A 21,497-nucleotide genomic window follows, 5' to 3' on the forward strand; every position below is an offset into this window, starting at 1 on the left:
CTTCTCTGGCTCAAGGTCTTCTGAAGCCTCTGGAATGTTTTCTCTCAGGCCTACCCAGGTTGAACCGCGGGGATGCAGTAATCAGGCTTCTCACTTATAGAATTTTATGTTAAGATGGGAAAAATTATTATTTCTTGTTTGATTTTCACAAGATCAGCACATTTGTACTTCTTTAGAGCTGTTTACACCAGATTGTATTCAGTAGCTTCAGAGTGATGGCTAATAAATAAAAACTTCTGATTTCTTTCTCTGAGTAATAACATGGAATTTCCCTCCTAATTCCCAAGTAAACTCTCCTCTGTGTTTATCTGAGAAAATCCCGATAAACTAGACTGAAATTTGCAATTATTTGACAAAATTTGATGATGTTCAAGATTAATGGACACTTTTGCTAGGTACCTTAAATAATTATTTTTCTTGCTGTAACTGCATGTTGAGAAATGCTCTCTAAATATCAAACTGGTATGGCTCAGCAGATTCCCAGTACTAGCCATCACACTTTAATTACCCTTAGCCTACATGACTGAGCACAGACTTCCCAGAGGGGATGTGCTAGAAATCCTCAGGGAGTAGTTCAACTTGTTCCAGAGATAGGGGTCAAATAGATGTCCACCACAGCTGATTAATATCTCTGCTTGTTTCCAGGAAGGACAACGGCTGCTTTTAAAGCTTTACAACTTGAAGAAATGTTAATGTACAGCGACTGCAGCTTTTCCAGGAAGTTTCTCCTGAATTATTGGTTGGATTTATTGTATTGTGACAAAATTTCAGCTATAATGAGATTAAAGCACAGGAAGTCTGCTTTGCTGGACTCATTAATAAGATGGAAGTGATCTGACAAAATGGAGATATTTAAGTTTTTACCAGCTACAGAAGAAAAAGGAGCTTTTAATCAATGCAATGTATTCATATACAGTTGCAATGGTGTTAATAAAAACGTCAAATGAAAAAAGATGAGTTAAGCTTAAGAAAATCTCAAATTTCCATATTCTCCATCTTTATTCCTTTGAGTTTATGATCAAGATCACAGAAAAGATAATCCAGAGAGAACTTATCCACATCATTAAGAACCAAGCTTGTAATGAGTAAACAAACTCTGCTCTGTCATTTCAGCTTCTTCCAGATGTACTTGCCTTATAAAACTCCCAGAACTTTCCTCTAAACTCAGCCCATCCTTCAGATAAAGATCGTCCCTCCAGCAGATCCATACCTGTGACAACCAGAGCTGCCCGTTAGACGTGCGTCATTCCCAGTCACCATTAGAATCAGCATCAGATAACGTTCCAAAACATGAGCAGCTATTAACTTTTATAAACTCGTCTGAAAACAAAAAACACTTTATCACACATGTCCTTTGAACTCAATATAGGCCATCTTACTCATTTGAACTTTGACTCTGTACATGATTCCTTACAATCGTGCGTCATTGTGAAAACCTTTCTTTGCTCAAACCCGGACCAGTCTTAAGGTGTGGCACAGCGGGTGGAGAAAACCTCCCACTCCCTGCCAGTAAACCCCTTCTTACCTACAAAATACCACATTCCCAGAGTGGGGGAGGCGACCAGCTGATCCACCAGAACCTTCTTGCTCAACGTCTTCAGGGCTTTTCCCACATAAACTCTGTCCAGCCAGATGTACCAGTAGTGCAGCAGTGGACCCATAGAGCAGCCAGCCACAAACATTCGACCTTTAGGGGGACAAAAGGAGGGAAATATAAAATAACAGAACAGCTATGAGTCACTGAACAGGTTTAGACACATCAAACAAACATTACTTCATGTGTTTAAACTCAAACCATGTGTGGAAAAAAGTTTTTATTTTTTTTTTTTAATAACCAGCAGGTATTTAACCTCTGACACTTTGAAGGTTTCCAGGGTGACTATAATCCAAGGAGAAGCGGTTAGAAACAGCTTTAGTGACTAATAGAACTACTCATTTTGTTATCAGGATTATTGAGCAACGTTCATCTTTAAAGCAGTAAGGTGAAGGAATTAGTGACATCTAGTGGTAAGAGAGCAAACACATTATTGGAGCAGAACAAAGATTTATGCTTTTTGTTTTTGATCTGGGTAATTTCAAAACCTTTTATCCTTTTAACAAAGGAAGATGATTTAAGAATGCAGGCAAGTGGGTATGAATGCTACATAACTGATCTCAAAGGGTGGATCAGGTCCCCACTGAAAGCAGTGCTCAATCAACTAATATTTTTGCTTATAACTTTCTTAAAGTCAACTGTGACCTGTGAACGGCAGATTATATGCAGAAAAGAATCAGATTTTTTGAGTATTTATGAAATAAATCCATGCAAAGAACCCACTCTATACTTCTTTTACTGTTGCATTTACTTAAAATTAGATTATGTTTACTGAAATGTCAGTGCAAGGACAGTCATGTTATTTTTTTCATGTTAATAATTAAACTTTAGTAATATCACACTGGAGAAATTTCCCTCTGCATTTAACCCATCTCCTTGGGGAGCAGTGGGCTGCCATTGTGGGGCGCCCGGGGAGTTGTGTGGAGTTAAGGGTCTTGCTCAGGGACCCAGAGTGGCAGTCTGCGGGAGTGGGGCTTGAACTCAGAACCTCTGGGGGCCAATGCCATAACCACGAGGCCGCCACTTTCCCTACTAGGCCGCCATTTCTTTGCTATTTAGAAGCTTTCCTTCTTTCCAGGTCCCATCAGTACAGTTTTAGTGCATTGCAGCTGTTAGAATACAAAATTAGATTTAATGAAAATAAGAATTAGTAGGTCAATGCCAATCAGTGTTGACTCAAAAATGATTAATGTATCTCTGGGTACAAGAGTTTATATCTTATTTTCAAGACATTTGCAGAAGAACTAAGGGCATTTTTCATTGATTTAAAAAAATGTTTTTTTGCACTTATTCTTGGATTAAATTAAATCATCTTTTGCCTGCAGTAGATAGTGCTAGGCTTTGTTTCACAAAATGACCAAGGATGGACCTGGTTACATCTGAGGAGCTAATGCGATTAGCTTACTTTGTTTTCAGTGAGCTGTCCAGAGAGTTCACAGAAAAGATAAATTGAAATAGTAACGTAAAAATATACAACTTCATAAAGAATTTGAAAATGCAAGTTGATTAAATGTGTGATTAGAAAATATATTTATAATCAGATTTATGAATTGTCGTTTATACATTTCCATTTAAAAATTCAAATTGCAGGTTTCATAATGGATTACAGTTTTCAATTCAATTTAAAATGTGCCAATGCAAAACACCTTTTGAATTGGATTTCTAATTTTGGGATTTAAATATTAATTTTGAAATCTCTGGTCTTCAATATATTATGCCCAAGATTTAAAGAAAGTCTAACTAACAAATGATTACCTACCACCATCAATAGCTTTTTTTGTTTAAGTAATTAGTTTTTTTTTTTAATCCATTTACCAGTCTAAACATTTAATTTCCAACCAATTTAATATTACATTTTTACCAGTAACTTTTGGCATTCACTAAAGTCCATAATACTTGAAATGTAGCCTGGGTGCCATTCCGAACTTAGTCCCGCCCACAAAGTTTGAGGTCGGGAAGTTCGGTCTGGCACTGCTCCATAGTAGCGCGAGTATTAAAGCCCACTGTCAAGCGATCCAATCAAATTGTCAGGGCGGGCTTTATACGATGATGGACAGATGATCAACAGTAACGTAATCAACCACGTGACCAAAGCGCGCATGGGCGACAACAACAATGGCTGCCGCCAGAGAGTTGAGGTGAGTAGATTCTGCTATTAGGTCTGTTCTAGAAGATATCGACTGCAAATTAATTTTAAAAGAGGAAAAGAGAAACGCGATCAAGGCTCATCTTCTTATTCTAGGCGTGCAACTGCACGCTTTGATTTTTGTTGACAACAACTGTGCCTGGCTTAACATACGTCACGCACTCCGTTGCTCTTATTGGTTGTAGGTCTATCCAATTGAGTGCAGAGGCATTTTTTTTCCTGGTTCGTTAAAAACACGCCCCATAATCACAGCTCTATGGAGCAGTATCAGACTCATATTCTGACTAGAATTGAGTCGGACTACGTCAGGCTACTTGAAATGTACACAAAGAAATTGCATGTATTAAACAAAAAAAAAGGAAACAATAAGATAAAAATAATCTTATCAAGCTCATGTAATATCAATGAATTATCTGATGTCATTATGCTTTTTTCTAAATATATTATTAGACCATAACAGTTCTTTGATTAATCTGAATAGCCTTTACTAATAGTATTATGTGCGAGCTTCTCTAGTCTAAAACGTATTTATGTGGATTTCACCATTATCTACATGATTAAATATGCTGAACTGATATTGTTGCCCTAAAGCACTGAGCTTGTGGTGCTGCAGCAAACCAGGTGCCTCAGCAGACTGTCCAAACAGACCATTTACAATCCTCTAACTTGAACAAAGCAGTTATTGTAGCGCAGATCATAACCCGGCTGGTCATTTGACAGTGAAGCAGATGCTTTATCCACCATGTGTGTTTTATGAAACTGCAGCTGAAAACAAAACCAATCCATGGCAGAAAATGTGGCGTGAAGAACAAATGTTATTCTTGTAACAAATGTCTTTCTACATTTAAGAAAAAAAATATCAAAACGACATCTAATAGTATTCTATTCTTCTGCAATTAAATTAGCTTTCCATCACTAAGGAATGAAAAACTTTTGCGTTTAGAACAAATCCTGATCAAATACACTTTGAAGAAAAACTTGAAGCATAAAAACATTTTTGAAAACAATTTGATGATGTAATAAAACATATTCAGCCAGAATGTTCAAATGCCAGCTAAACACCATAATAACTGATAATGGTAGTGGCAACCAGAGTCATATGGCATGTCAGTGGTGTTAGTGACATGGTGCTCTGGTCACATTTCCCTGAATGACTGACTCACCGATAATTAATAAAAACTTTAACGCTTTATAGGGAAAGTTAGAATTTACAAATGCCCTATAAATGGTTAAAACATGAGGAAGAAATGTTAATGTTGGAAAACATTTGTTATTAATAGGAAACAAATTACAGGTAAAACAAAAAATATTTTCTGCAAAATAGTCAAAGAGGAAAAGAGAGAAATGTGTTCTGAAGTCTGCTTGTGATCTATGACTCAACAAAAATATTTTAAGTTTTAAGTCCCTAAAATGTGTACAGTACTAAATGTAGGGGAATGGAGAAGAGAAAAAAAACAAAAAAACAAACATGTATCCTAATATTGTCATGGCCTATTATATAAATCATTGAGTGTGATGCTCAGAAACCAGGGTGCCCCTCTACCTGTCCTCCCCCAATCTCTGACCCGGCCCGGCTGCCTGCGGTTCTCCCGGGTCTGCTGCAGGATATCTCCCAGTGACAGCATGATCCCTCCGCTCAGCGTGTTGGTAAGCAGCAGGTAGCGGCCCTGGAACAGAGGCCTCCAGGAGAACCGAATGCGGACCAGAAACTCTTTACCCGCCCGGGGAAGCATGATGTTCAGAACGCAGAGACGACTCTGTCATCTGTGAAACAAGATGGAAAGAAAAAAAAAACCTGTTTGCTTTGTGTGAGTGGTTCCAGACTACTAGGAAAGATTTTACGGGTATAAAGTTTTACAATCCGTTAGGAGAATTAAAGTATTACAGTCTCCTCGTTGTTTGATAACAGGAGCAGACAGGGAGAGGTAAACAGTGGCACTATTAAATACTGCAACAATAACAGAACAATAAATTGCCTCTTCTGTCACAGCAGTTTTACCATCACTCTTTAGAGGCTTTAACATTTCAGACACTAATGCAAATAAAGTCTGTAGATAAAGGAGCTGGGTGTCCTTCCAACTGATCAATTTTATTTCTGTTCTCAATATTAAAATAATGAACATTGAGGCTGAAACGATTGTTGGAATTCTATTTATAGTGCTGCCCTGTTTGAATAAATGACTGTATCTATCCTTATACTATGGTTGTCTATTAAAGAAGAGGATAAACTTAAGACACCTGCCACCTAAAAACTGCTGTCCTCCCTTTAGCTGAAATAATGTAACAGTGTCTGAAATCACTTGCATTACTGCTGCGTTTTGGCTGTCAAATGTTTGAGGAGTTCCTGCATCTTTAATGCTTTCAAGTCTCCACAACGCAGCATTTCAATGAGAACAGATCTCATTCTAGGACTCCCCAATTCTTTACCTTCTTCTTGAAGCGTACTGTTAAAAAATGATCACATTTATGGTTGATTCCGAGATTGTAAGCTAGCAGACACTGCTGCACCAAAGCTTCCCCAAACCATGACACTCTTACCTCCATAGACTTTATTTTAGTGACTTAATGTAACCCACCTGATTAAGGTGATTGTAGAACAGAAAAAGCTTGTTAATCAACCATTAATGGAAAAGAGTTGGATTGAAGCTGGGACGATTTTAAGGCCTGCAGGACACCAGTGAAAGTTAAACCTGTGAGGAAATTCTGTTAAACATTAACACTAGAAAGGAACCGTTTTTAGAGACCTCTTTAACCATCAAATGACCTATTTAGCACTGACCTGTCTGATGTGGCCATAGCTGGGCATGTGAACAGATGTTTTGGATTTACTGTAGCCACGGGCGGACCTAGATGGGGGGCCAGGGGTGGCCATTGCCACCCTTAGCCAATCATTGGCAACCCCTGTGGCCACCCCTACCATTTATTTCCCTCTAATACAGGTGGTGGCAAAACATTTCAATTTTTCATATATTAATTACTTGACAACAAAAACACTAACATTAAATATGATAAGTACAGAATTCATGCTCTTTTCAGAAATAGATTTGGTGTTATATGAGGTAAAGACGTGTGGGTTTTACCGATAGGCTGTTTGTTTACACTCCCCCATCAGCTTTCTGTCGCACTTACTACGTCACAGTCAGTTGCGCTCATTGGTCAGAGCGTTGGCCAATAGGCACAGACAGCGGTTTAAAAAAAAAAAAAAACGGGTTGTTCTCATCCACACCCTTCAGATGTCTCATTCATAGAGGCCAGACTAAATTAAACATTTAATCTCATATTTATTCTGGTTTATCAGGCTAATATTGACCCTGACGTTTTTGTGCCTATTTACCTTCAGTCACCCCTCAGTGTACATTATTAGGTTATCGCCCTTATAAAAACTTTCTGGCTACACCTCTGACCGTAGCTGACCATCTTTCCATCCAGTCAAATTGCTGTTTTCATTTGAGATCTATTTAAATCACATGCCAGACCATGAGTGGCATCTCTTCCAAACCACCACAAGTTTAGAATCATTGTCTGAGTTAATCTTTGTTCTCTGTTAAAGATCCACTATTTTTAACGGCGTCCAGTTAAATTGGCTTTAAAATATACATATTTTTTGTGTGCAAATTAATTATATATTAAAATGTAAACATTTTAAGTCACAAACTGCGTTGTATAAATCTGCATAATTTTGTCCATATCTGATCTGTACAGATAGGCTGGAAGGAAAAAAAAAGATCATCCGTTTAGGTTTAAACAAATAATTAATTAAGTAGAAGAAAAATAATGTGTATACAATAATTCAAGTCCCTTTTAGCCTTTGTATGAACTATGAACCAAAGAACAACAGGTGTAAATCTGCTGAATCCATTAATTTAGTGATAACGTCTCAAAGTCCACGCAGTTCATTAAAATGCTGCTCCTCAAGTAAAATATTTTCTTAAGCTTTTCTGTGGTTTTACTTATTTACCCACCATGGGTTTAATTCACAGTAAAAGTCGACATCGTTTGAACCTTGGATAATATATACAATGCCATTAGTGTCTGCTACCGAATGTCACCTGTAACAAACCAGAAGAGAATGGGACCTGAGCCGGTGGTGTTCTGTCGCTCTCCGTCAACCCAAAGATAAATATGTCCGCTCACTCTGATCCAACCAGACGGAAATAAATACACCTTAATACGTTTAAATGAATCATTTACACAAAAATACCCCAACAGGACCGTTAACAACCAAAACTAAACAGTTTTCTAACCGGAAGAACAGACGCACGCGCAGAGGAAACGAAACATTTTAAGGGGAGGTGAAAGCATTTAAGCGCCCCCTTACGGTGAGGAAGAGCAAGAGCACCAACAATCATAGTTTGAACATTTAGGTCACTGCTGGACTCAAGTGTGGAGTACCAATCCTGACATAATTAAAAATAAATACAGAAATAAATAAATGCTCAATAAATAATAAGCATACAATTAATTGCCCCCCCAAAATACAATAAACAATTAAATGTAGGTAGAAATTTAACTATACAGTGAGACATAAATGTATATATCTCTTTTAATTAGCTCCTTTGTTTATTTGCCTTTGTAATAATTACGTTATTTATTTATTGTCCGTTTTATTCCTGAAATGTATTTATCTATTACTTATTTCTTTAAGTATTTATTTATGGGAATGTTATAATATTAATGTCTGTTTTATTCTTCCTTTGTATTTTTTTTTTTTACCCTATTTATTTCTTAAACGCTATTTATTTCTGCCTGTAGTATTTACATTTCTGGATGCATTTCTGCCTCATTATGCAAATGAGGAGGGGTATGTCTTAAAGGGTCAGCTTCTCCCCATTGGTTGGTTAGCAGCCACTGGCCACAGTCAAAACAAACCTATATAGTGTTGAAGAAATAAATAGGGTAAAAAAAAAAAATACAAAGGAAGAATAAACCAAACAAAAATATTATAATATGCACATAAATACATACTTAAAGAAATAAGTAATAAATAAATAAAGTTGGAGATTATAATGGATAATAAATAAGTAAATTAATTATTGCAAAGGCAAATAAACAAAGAAGCTAATTAAAAGAGATATATATTTATGTTTCACCATATAATTTAATTTCTACCGACATTTATTTGTTTATTGTATTTTTGGGGAATATTAATTGTAAGCTTATTTATTTTTGGAGCATTTATTTATTTCTGTATTTATTTTTATTTATGGCAGGATTGGCCCACCATAATTTATTAGGAGCAGACTAATGTCTCCAGGGTTTTAAATGTTAGACAACTAATACATTTTTCTATACAGCTATAGTTAATTTTTTGTAAAATAACTTAATCATTTAATAATAAAAGACTCAATTTCTTTTGATCATTTCATTTTTTTGCTCATTTAGAAAAACTGAAAAAAATATATAAGTTGGGTGAAGTGCATTTCAGAAGTCAAAGATCCAACTTTATAGTCAGAGTAGTTGCTATTTTCAGTGCTTGCAAAACATGTTTCCATGCTAAAATGTTAAGCACTGATATAATTATCGAATTTGATTTGATAGATCAAAAAAACTTGTGTCATAAAAACTGTTTTCAGAGCTGTCTTCAAACGATGCTTTATTTTTTGTAGTTTTCTGTACAGTAGATGGCAGACTTATGGGGTGAAGATTTTCCTACCTGAGCTGTGGATCTTTTCAGCTCCTTTAGAGTTATTTTGAGCCAGCAAGTTGGTTGAATTATTGATAATTTTCTCCAACAATATGGCTGTTCGTTTTATGGGGTGTTTTTTTCCATGGACATTTTAGATTTTTTATTTTTTTTATTGTGATTACATTGTCACAAGTACAGAGCAACAAAATTTAGTCTCTGCGTTTAACCCATCCCCTAGTGGGCTGCCATTTTGCGGCGTCCGGGAAGCAATGTTGGGTTAAGGGTCTTTGGTCAGAGAGCAAGAGTGGCAGTCTGTGGGAGTGGGGCTTAAACTCAGAACATGAGGAGTCCAAGCTCAATGCCATAAACACTATCTAATACTACCCCCATCTAAATTTTTGCAATTTAAAATCAGAGCCCAGTGTGCAGACAAGAAATCAAAGCTATAGTTTAACACACATCTCTGCAGCTTCTCTACTGTTACCCACCCATTAGTGCCTAATTTAATTCCTGTATAGCACTTCTGGTTAGGTGCAACATTTTGTTGCTTTGCACTTGTGATAGTGTAATGGCAATAAAGTTTATTTCTATTGTATTCTATTTTATTCTATTCTATTCTATCCAGAAATCCTATTGGAGTAAACCATGAAAAGCTCAAACATTTCTCAAATTGAGGAAAAAAAGTTTAAATAATATAATGCAGTTTGTTTGTTATAAATAGTTTGTTAGTTAATGACTTAATGTATGTTAATTAGAACAATTTATTTTCTCTTACAGAAACCTGGCTGTACCAAGAGGATTATGTAAGGATAAATAAGGAACCTCCTTCCAGATATTTTTATTCTCACGTGCCTATAAATTCTGGACAAGGAGAAGGAGTAGCAACAATCTTCCAGTCTGAATTATTGATTAATTCAAAGCCAGTTAAAAGTTGTAATTCTTTTGAACATCTAACTCTTACTTTGCCCCATCCAAATTGTAGAACAACATCTATTCTGTTTGTTACTTTGTATTGTCCACCCGGTTCCTTACTCTAAATTTTTAGATGCTACAGGTCTGCTACAGTGGAGGATTTTAACATACATGCTTACATTGAAGGTGAAAGCTTAAATACAGCCTTTAAACTGGAGAGAAAATGGTCCTCTACACATCTAAAGAAATCCCACTTAATCTGGATAAAACAGTCTACTTCTGTATAACATGACCCTTTGTGAAACAAGAGCAGCATTTTTTCCTCATTAAAAGAGTATAATAAGAATAATCCTAGATATCTTTTTAATAAAGTTTCCAAACTCACCCAGAGCCATAGCTCTGTTGAACCGTCCATCTCCTCTGCTCTTAGCAGTATTGATTTTGTGGGATATTTTTTTATAAATAAGATTAATTCTATTAGAAATAAGATCATTGGCACCCCTCTAAATATGATTGGCTTATTTCTGGAAGGCGAGGCAGCACCTGAGGTAACCATAGAATCTGAACTGGGTTTAGACTGTTTTGATCCAGTTAAGCTTTCAGGGCTGCCAAAATTATCATCTTCACTTTGGCTTTCAACGTGTATGTTAGATCCATTTCCACTCAAGATATTCAAGGAATTATTCCCTCTGATTTCCACCTCCATTTTACGTATGATAAATCTATCCCTATTACGGGACTATAGGCCACAGTCTAGCTGTAAATAAACCTTTACTTAAGAAATCCTTTAAACCAAAGGACTTAATCAATTATAGGCCTAATCTTTCTTTCATATTTAAAATTCTTTAGAAAATAATTGCTAAACAAGTGTGTGAACGCTTACATCGTAATGGCCTTCTTGTTGTTTTTTTTTTAAAGCTTGCTCTCTCAGAGCTACAGTGTGTTAACCTGCCTTGGTGAATTGGGCCTATGACAGTCTTAAAAGCACGGGGTTCATGTCTTCACAGCACCTCCCTAAAGTTTATGTGTAACTACAAAGGCTACATCAATTTCAAAACACAGTTTCTGTGGCCATTATGTTCACTAAAAGTCAGCCTATTGGAATAATTCCATTGTAATTCTAAAAGTTTCCGCGTAATCAGTGTCTGTGCTGAAATTTGCCGGTGAGGAAGCCCAGATGTCAGTCAAAGAGCAGTTCCACTCATACAAAATGTGCGTATTAACCTGATTTTCACCATAACAATGACTCGTTTGAGTGTCCCGCTATGCTAAAATATGTTGTCGAGAACCTTCTATAAGCTTAGGCTGCTGGAAGACATAGAGACAACTTTTCATAATCCGGCTTCATTCTGTCATTACTCCATTTCTGCAGTATTTATTAGTTATTACCGTAGTTGTTATTATATTCTCTCTCTTATTTTTCTTGTCAAGGTAGCTTCTGCTCTGCCCCCATTTTCTCAGCATATTAACTCAGCTACAACCATCAACACCTTTGGTTATAGATGATAGAGTTTAGACTGTTTTCTCCTAGGCAAAGCTATGGGCTCAGCTTTTTATAGTATTTATATCAGTGTTTCTATGTTCCTTTTTTTTTTATGTCTGCTTCTGTCTCCTTGAACCGCCAGTCAGTCTCTACAGGCTCACACTGAGCCTCTTTCTGCTGGAGGTTTCTTCCTGTCAAAAAGAGTTTTTCTTCTTCACCCTCAATACATGCATGCTTAAATGGTAAATGGCCTGTACTTATATATATCGCTTTTTCAAGTCAGGAGGCTTGATCAAAGCCCTTTACAGTACATTCAGTCATTCACCCATTCACACACACACACTTACACACTGACATGCATTCTTAAGGGTGCGAGGGATTGCTATAGAGTCAAAGACATGATGCAATCACATGTCTACTGTTGCCATATGTTCATCCAGTAGGAACGAGTCCTGTAAAATCAATTACTCAATGCAATCAGCTGCTTTTTCTTTGGTAGAAAACTTTCAACCAGTCTGGCTGCAGGATTTGATTGGTTTGTCCCTGTAGAGTGTCTTGAGATGACATATTGTGAATTTAAGAATCCCTTGTAAGCATGGTAAAAAACAGTGTGATGATTTCTCTTAACAACCATGCACATGTTGCTTTTACTCTATGGTATAAAATAAACTGAAAAAATGCATTATCTGTTTGCAACATGCCAAAATGTGAACTGCTTGGTTGTATGTGGATAATTTTTGAGGTACTGTGGGACAATAAAAGGATTTTTTATTCTATTCTTTTTTTTTTATGAGATATTTATGGTGTATAGCAAGCATTTACAGTTACACTGAAAATTGTATTTTATTAAACAAACTTATCGATATATAGTCTTACAGACACACCATACAAGGAAGATGATTTTTGATTTTTAACACCTAAAGAAAACAACGAAAAAAATATAACAGACTTTTTCCCTCCCACCCACCACTCTCCTTTCTCTTATGGTTCTCAATATCCTTTCATTTCTGTACACAACAGGTCCATATGAGCACATTCATCTCTGTATAATTCAATACACTACGTCTATCAAGGTACATAAGTGAGGAAGTTACATAAGAAGAACCTGCAAAGGACCAATTTGAAGCCGGTCCAGAAACGATCACTCCACCATCGACAGCTGGGTCCAGAGAGGGCAGAATGTCTACGAAGGGGCCCCAGATTTTTTCAAAGATTGCATGTTTACCTCTAACATTATTTAGTGTCTTTTTGGGTGTGCAGTAAGATATAAGCTTATTGATCCAGTGTTTTACTGATGGTGAATTTTCAGATTTCCAATTAACCAGGATGCATTTCTTTACTGCAGTGCTCGCAAGTAATATAAAATACTTCTTGTAAGAATTTACATTTATAGAGCCTGTGTCTATAGTTTTGGGTCTTGTTCAAATTGCATTCCTATTACCCTTGAAGTTATCACATTGGCACATTTCCAAAATTCTTTTATCATTGGGCAACTCCATAGCATTCTATTCTATTCTATTCTATTCTATTCTATTCTATTCTATTCTATTCTATCCTATTCTATTCTTACATTATTACATTACCTTACAGTAACATTGTAATTCCACGGTCCCTCCTCCAGTCAGCTGTTAAAATGTAGTCTAATACTGATTTTGCAAACTTTCTGGTGCATCTAAAATGTTATTACATATTTTTAAAATCACCATCAACCTCATTTTTCAGTGGGGCCTTTTATATATAACCTTATATATTTGAATGCCAAAATGACTGCATGTTTTATCAGATTTAATGTACAGTTTCTCACCTCATGTTCATTGCAGATTTTTTTTATACTGTTAAAATCGTTAAGTGACATTCAAATGGAGCTTCAGAAGAAACAAAAAGTATCTGTCTGAATGAACTTTCCTACAGTTATTGATTTTATCATTCCAGAGCCTGAGATTGATATTCAGCTCTTCTCTGTGTTCGTGTATTATTGATTTTCCTGCACTGATATTTCTCACAGTGAGAAACATAAAGTCGGTGTGTGCTTTTGTAGAAATGGCAGCAGTGGTTACTGCTGACCTCCTGATCAATAATTCAGTTTCTCCGGCAGCGCTCATCAATAATAAATGACCGGTTCATTATTTGAGGTGGAATGTTTCAGGACTCTTATTGCGACCATTGATTGGTCACAGGAGCTGTCAGTCAGCTATAGGGTGCTGGAAGCCCCGCCCACACGTCAGGTTTACGAAGACCTAGTCAAGATGGCGGTGTTACAAGGACACAGGGAGAAATCTGGATTTCAAAATAATTGCATGAATAAAGGCTGAGACCAAAAGACAAAGTGAAATTTAACCCTTTATAGGACAAGTTAACAGCTGTACATCTTATTTTGGATGTACTTTTTAGATAAGCCCTTGAATGAACTATTACCTACTGTAAATTCGTTAACAATTGTATTTAGGTTTATAAACTAAAAAAATGTACCAGTATCAGCATTAATGCCTTTAAGGTTATGTTCGACCAAAAAAAAAAAAATGTGTTTCTTTCACTCTAAGAGTGTTTTTCATGAATTTCTAATAGAAGCACTTTTATTATTTTTCTGAATATATTCAGGCAAGTTGTCGTTTCTTGTTATTACATTGACATTAATTTCTGCCATCAAAATATCCATATTTTTAAATGTTACAAAGGTAATAAGGTCTTGTCCTGGATTCAAATAGCACTATTGGCTTGCAATTTCACTTATTTCACTGAGGGTCCTATAAAGGGTTAAACACAGAGAATTTCATAAAATGAAGAAATAATGAAAGAGTAAGCTAAAACAGAATATGGAATAGAATAGAAATATCCCTCATTGTACCACAGTGGTGGAATTCAGGTATATACCATCAGAAAACAAAGATGAAATGTAAAAAGTAAAAATAAAAATCTGTACAGTGAGGGCAAATTTATAAAGTAAAAAAACAATATTGTATGGTTATTTTCAGATAGCATTCTCAAAATCAATAGATATATAAGATAAAATAAACTGTGTGAAAACAACAAAGATATACTGTAAACACCTATTTAGTTTGCTGGCGGCATTGGTGTTATAAAATTCAAACAGCTTATGGGAGGAAGGATCTGTGATAACGGCTCTTTGGGCATTAAAGAGGATGCATGGGCTTGCAGTGAAGGAGCTATCTAGCTCTGCAATAAATGCATGCATGGGGTGGAAGACATTGTTATTTTTGCCAGTCATTTCATCCCCCACCACCACCTTCGCTTGGTTCAAGGATACGAGGAGACATGCAAGGTTCTGAAATTTCCTCTCAGCAGTATATAAGGTGTTGCTCTGACAATCTTCATCAGATAAGATGGCTGATGTCATTACAAAGTCAAAAGAAGAATCTGCTTTTACTCTTCCAGTTTTGTAACTTCAGTCCAGTTTCTTGTTCAGGTGAACATCCAGCTGCTTCTAAGTTTCCATTTTTTCATTGTAATTTCTCAGGATATTTACCAGTGTCAGTGAGGTTGGTTTGCTCCTTGCTCTTCCTTCTTTGAAGATGAGGTTGTTCAGTCCAAAACATTCTTTAACTTGAAAATAGAACAATTATGGCAGAGTCAGCTGAGAACTTCTAAAGATGGCAGCCTGAGGAGTTGATTGACTGAAGTCTGCAGAGTATGAAAAGAAACAGGGCCAGCACAGATCCTTATAGGGGCCCTCAGGCTGCAGACAAGCTGCCAGAGAAACAGCCCCCTTGTCACATACTGCCTGAGGCCATTGAAATAATTCAGTATTCATTGAGTCAGATGTTGATCCACTCCTGAAAGGTCCTGCTTGTCCCTCAGAAAGCCCGACTGGATGGTATTAATGTCTTTTTTCAAACCTTAGATATGAGGCAAGAAATTACTGAACAAGTTTAGAGCGACATTTCTGTATTTAGGAGTTAAATGTACGATCTGGACCAGTATACATTCTACACAATTCACTTAATTTCTAAATAACAATTCAGATTTATTTTAAACAACAGCAGCTTAGCCTATATTTGTACCACGTGCATTCTTATTTATATATATACATATGTATATAAATGGGTACATAAGCCTTTAAGTGGGGTAATAAAGCTGAAATAATCTGCTCTCACCCAAAATAATGTCTATATATCTGTGCTTGGAATGAAGCTGTGGAACAGACCTGGAGCAATATTTAAGCATGACCAAAGAGCTGGTATAAAATAAATATGTGTAAATCAGTGGACGATTATATACATGGTTGTTAGTGATAGAGATACTGGCTGCAGTTTGACTTTCATAAAGACAGCTAGGATTTATTCTTGTCTTTAATATTTTACTGTCAAATTCTTAGAATAATATTTGAAAACCTTAATAAAAAACTGCTGCCAAGCTTCATATTAACTATTTAAAAGTACCATAAAAGTATATATTTTTTAACTGTTTGATTTGTTATATTATTAGCCACAAATTAGTTGATTAAATGAATACAACTTTAGGTAATATAGAGCAATTCTGTGTGCGGTATGCAGATGGAAGAAACCGCAAACATCAGTGAGAATGGTAAACATTTGGCATTAATATTGTTTTGATAGAGGCGATGGCATAAACAGACAAATATAACACATTTTCAATGTGAAGCAGCAGCTGCAATGTCATTTTTTGCTATGTTCATTGAAGTTCTTATATGAACACACTGACAGAAATCATAGAGATTTATGGGATACCATATTGATCAATATTTGGTCCATAATTATTGCCCATTAACCTTACATGTATGCCTTCAAAATATGAATAAACAATATGCATAATTTAGTCCCTTATACTGCTTTTTTGATAACGTTCTGTATGTTGACATCTAAGTTTTTCTATCTGTACTTATTGTTTGTACTTTTCACAACACATCAGGCATTGCTGAACGAAGCAGAGTAGAACAGAGGTCTTCAACAGAGGGTCCTCTACCCCTATGGGGTCCACGGAGACACAGCATGGAGGGCGCGAATGTTTTGGTTAATTCCTTTTTTTTATATTCCCCCTTGCAATTTTTTTCCACTAATTGAAATGTCTTTAACTGCACATCAACATGAATTTAAAACACTGTAGTAAACAGATAAATGGAGGCAGAAGATGTCTTTCAGTCTGCGATGCACACATTCAGCGACACACAGGAGCTCTTTCAAGCTGGGCACCGTTTCATTCACAACACCTGTCCCATCAACCGGGAATCAGAAATACTTTAATAATCCCAGAGCGAAATTACTTTTTTTACATTACTCCATATGTAATAGAGTGACTATAGGATCAGTTTGATATAAACTATTTCATACAATATGTATAATTAGGGGGTCCCTAACGTTGAAGACCCCTGGAGTAGAATAGCTAACGCAAGCTCTTTTATTTTGAAGGGACAAACCGGATGTAGCGCGGCTCAGCCTCTCTGACCTGACAGTGTTGGGGTTTTGCGGGTGCTGAACGCGGTGGACAGCAGCAGAGCGGATAAAAATCTGCAAAGGTAGGCTTTAATATCCTTTTTGCTGCTGCACTGCTACGGCATTATTATTCACATCTGAATAAGAAACGTTACATTCACTCTGCACATTTTGATTGATCTAAAATCAAAATGAAATGATTCAGATAAAACCGCTGGCATGGAAACGTTTTTGCCCTGACAGCTGTTCCCATTGTGGAAAAGGAGCAGATATGTAAGCGGTGAGATGCGTGTTTAGGATCCCAGAATGAATGAATAAATGAAAGCTGTAATGGATCTCTGCTTGAGCTCAGGGCCTGCCTTGTTCTGTCCTGCAATAAAAAAAGGCGTTCCAAGCCATCCTATGGTTTGGAAATGGATCTTAAAGGGTCGCAGCCAAGACTGATATGAAATTAGATTAAATGCATTATCAAATTAGACTAATGCTATGGGGTTAAAATGTGTGCATGCAGTTAATGGCAGATCATACTAATATTTCACAAGATCTTTTTGTTTGTAGGGTTTTTTACACATTAGACACATTGAGCCATATGGACTGTTCATGTGATGTGGTAAACATTTAGTAAAGCATGTCTTATTGCATAGGATACATATCAATAATACATTTAGCATTATGTTTATAATGGGGCATGCTTAGAGGTTGGAAAATAGGGATACAAACTAGATAGTTGAGGGAGAAAATGGCTTTTAAAACGTGCCAGAAATAGATAAACTGTACACTAATGCATCTGTTGGGTCAGCTGAGTCAGTGATTCAGAGTTGATTGATGTTTAAAAGTACAGAGACTCAGAGTTTTCACATGGGGTTCATGGGAATTTGTTGCTGAATCTGAGCACAAGACATGATGGTATCTCTTAATTCACAAGCAGGTTTTTTTTTTCTTTTATCTCACACTTGAATGTGTCTGAATGCACCTCAGCATCAGCAGTCTGCATATCCAATCTGACCAAATTCAAACATTAGAGGAATGAGTGGTTGGACCTTTGAACAGGAACAAAAGGAAGCCCCAGAGGCAGAAAGTGCAAAGCAAAGCTGCACCAAATGCACTAATGAAAAAACCCAACAATCTGAAATAAGACATCTCGCCTAAAAGCAGCATAATGCGTTCCTCAAACAGAAGCAGTTGATGTACTGAATTCACCTGCATACTGCATAGGCAAGAAATAAAACATCCTCCACATCCTGCCTGCTCTCCTCACTGCTTTCTGTTTTAGGAGTAAGACTGAGTGAAAAATGAAGGGATTGCTATTTATAGCACCCACTTCTCTCATCTGCATCCCCGTGCTTCCTAGAAGAAGGAGGAGGAACGTGATTGGAGGGAAAAAAGGAGGAAAATGCCATCTAAGGCTACTGTGGAGCAGGAGAGCAGCTGACTAATACACTCACTGTCTCCTTGCATTAATCAGTAATCACTGTTTCACAAACACTGACATGCTGGTAAAGGATGTATCAAAGGAAAATCTTTATATTACACTTATAAATGTACACTATAACCAGATGAGGTACAGCAGAAAATTTTGGTGGAAGATGCAAACACTAGCAGGTGTTTTTAGGTCAGGCATTTACTGGATATTATATATTCACAGTAAGGAGGTTAAGAGTCTTGGTTGGAGTTCTACATTGATTTTTGGCCTCCATGTTTCAGAAAAAAAGACTTAAAGTGCAAAAAATCTAAACTTTGAAATGTATTTTAGCATTTAAAACTTGTTTATTCTTGTCCTACTTCAAACTAAACGTTGAGACAGTGCTTCCGCAGTGCTGCTAAAGTCCCTAGCTTACATACCCAGGGGTGGAGCTAGATGGGGGGCCAGGGGGGGCATTGCCACCCTTAGCCAATCATTTGCCACCCCTACCATTTTTTCCCTCTAATACAGACGGTGGCAGAAGTAATACTCTGAAGGGGAAAGTTAAAATTTATTAAACATTTAAATTTTTCATATATTAACAACTACTTGACAACAGAAACACTATGGTTAATTCTGCACATCCATATAGAAACATCAAAGATGATAGATACAGAATTCATGCTCTCATTTGGGGGTAAAGATAAAATGATGTGCCTCTGCAAGTCATCTGGGAGTCTTCAGTGAAATCATAGATAAATAACTATTTTAATAATAAACAAAAAATGTCTTAAATGTGGATATTAGTAGATACATTTTGATAATACTTTCTTTTCCAACTGTACAGGAATCCCCAAAACACATTTTTTGTTTTTTTGATTTGCCTGATGTTAATTTTCTAGAATATTCCTGAGTCCATCGCTAATGAAAATGCAAGCTTTGTCCATAAAAGCTGAGTTAAGGCCAGAAAAGCAATTTATTTAAACACACCCTAGTCCTGATGCTTAAAGGAGTGGCTGGACAAATACAGGTTCAGTACAACAGAGTCAATGAGATGAGTAAATGGGTCTAGTTTGTTTGATTAAAAATACCTTTTGAAAACAAAAACAAAAAAAAATGTAAACTAATATTTCAGTTTTAAGAATGAATTCTTTATTGTTTGACGCAATATTATATGATCTTGAAGGCATTTTTTTTCAAAACTGTAAGCAGAAATTCAATTTAATCAACCAAAAAAAGGCTTTAAATAGTTGGTCTTTGTAATTACCTATGTGATGTGTTCTGTTTCCTGAAGTTACTGAAATAAATTGTTTCAAAAATATTTAAATTTGCTGAGATGTTCTTGTATTTAGCCAGGTTTCTCTGAAGCTTGATCAAATATTAGTGAGCATCTACAGGTTTACTAGGGTTGTAGAAAATCCACAATAGATTTCAAGCTCATCCTCAGTATTATTCTTTGTAACATTTAAAGTCTCCTATCTAGCCTGACGTGGTCCTACTCAATTCTTGTCAGAATATGAGTCTGATACTGCTCCATAGAGCTGTGATTATGGGGCGTGTTTTGAACGAACCAGGAAAANACTAAACGTTGAGACAGTGCTTCCGCAGTGCTGCTAAAGTCCCTAGCTTACATACCCAGGGGTGGAGCTAGATGGGGGGCCAGGGGGGCCTTTGCCACCCTTAGCCAATCATTTGCCACCCCATACCACCCTCTAATACAGACGGTGGCAGCAGTAATACTCTGAAGGGGAATGTTCAAATTTATTAAACATTAAAATTTTTCATATATTAGCAACTACTTGACAACAGAAACACTATGGTTAAATCTGCACATCCATATACAAACATTAAAGATGATAAATACAGAATTCATGCTCTTTTCAGAATTTTTTTTTTATTATTTGGGGTAAAGATAAAATGATGTGCCTCTGCAAGTCACCTGGGAGTCTTCAGTGAAACCATAGATAAATAACTACTTTAATAATAAACAAAAAATCCATTAAATGTGGACATTAGTAGATTTTAATATATATTTTTTGCAGAATGATTATTGATAAAAGTAGGTAATGACAATGTAAAATATGTTCACCCCAGAACTCAAATTTGAACGAAATTTGTCAACTGTGCCTTTTATTTACACAGCATAGATGTTTAAATATATTCCTCTATTTGTTAGCAAAGGCTGCAGGAAAGTATAGTTTGTCTTTATTTAAAAATATGGATGTTGTGTTCGTTCCTGTTGATACAGTGTAGATTGACCCCGAGGTTCTGGTGTCTTTGGGCCACCCCTCAATGTACATTGGTTATTGACTGGCCACCCCATTAGGATTTTCTGGCTACGCCTCTGGACATACCTGCTTTTTGCTTCAATACAAATTAAGTTCAAAGTGGAATTGTGTTTTAAAGATGGACCCTATCCATCCACAACCCATCTAAGCTACATAACTGATGAATCCAAATATGGTTGATTCACTGGTGTTTAGTCCTAAAACATTTAAACAAATTAATCAATTATTAAAATAATCATCAACTAATTGAGTAATCAATTAATCATTAACTGGAGTGTAAAGACTATATAACATGCCTTACCTGAAAGAGCAAACCAATGTCAATATGCTCTATTCAGAACTGGTTAAAAAAACCTTCTTTAAGTAACCTTTTCCTATTCGATTATTAATCGATTAATCGAAAAAATAATCAACAGAAATAAAATAATTGTTAGTTGCAGCCCTAGTACCGTTATTACTGCAGCCTCCCCCAAAGACTATTTACATAGTACACAGTGTCACGCTTAAACTTTGATCTAAATCATCTTTAGACGGTTTAAACTCTGATAATACTTTCTTTTCCAACTGTACAGGAATCCCCAAAACACATTTTTTGTTTTTTTGATTTGCCTGATGTTAATTTTCTAGAATATTCCTGA

General features: G+C 36.2%; 2 protein-coding genes across 3 annotated transcripts in view; one reads left to right on the forward strand and one right to left on the reverse strand.

Moving 5' to 3' along the window:
• The window catches only part of mpv17l2 (MPV17 mitochondrial membrane protein-like 2), an 11,448-nt gene extending 3,450 nt beyond the window's left edge, over positions 1 to 7,998 (reverse strand). The window contains exons 1-4 of one of the 2 annotated variants that reach the window (XM_015380296.1): positions 7,790 to 7,998; positions 5,284 to 5,504; positions 1,526 to 1,687; positions 1,134 to 1,210 (exon numbers count right to left, since the gene is read on the reverse strand). In XM_015380296.1, the coding sequence (XP_015235782.1) occupies positions 1,134 to 1,210; positions 1,526 to 1,687; positions 5,284 to 5,473 (429 nt within the window). In that variant the 5' untranslated portion in view covers positions 5,474 to 5,504; positions 7,790 to 7,998. The remainder of the gene's footprint in view (positions 1 to 1,133; positions 1,211 to 1,525; positions 1,688 to 5,283; positions 5,505 to 7,789) is intronic. The other variant, XM_015380297.1, reaches the window with a different exon arrangement.
• A 9,188-nt stretch (positions 7,999 to 17,186) lies between these two features.
• The window catches only part of rab3a (RAB3A, member RAS oncogene family), a 30,628-nt gene continuing 26,317 nt past the window's right edge, over positions 17,187 to 21,497 (forward strand). Inside the window, exon 1 of the mRNA XM_015380319.1 lies at positions 17,187 to 17,252. The gene's annotated coding sequence lies outside the window, so the exon portion shown is untranslated. The remainder of the gene's footprint in view (positions 17,253 to 21,497) is intronic.

Source organism: Cyprinodon variegatus, unplaced genomic scaffold, assembly GCF_000732505.1.
Source record: "Cyprinodon variegatus isolate N-32 unplaced genomic scaffold, C_variegatus-1.0 Scaffold211, whole genome shotgun sequence".
In the NCBI taxonomy this organism is placed as follows: domain Eukaryota; kingdom Metazoa; phylum Chordata; class Actinopteri; order Cyprinodontiformes; family Cyprinodontidae; genus Cyprinodon; species Cyprinodon variegatus.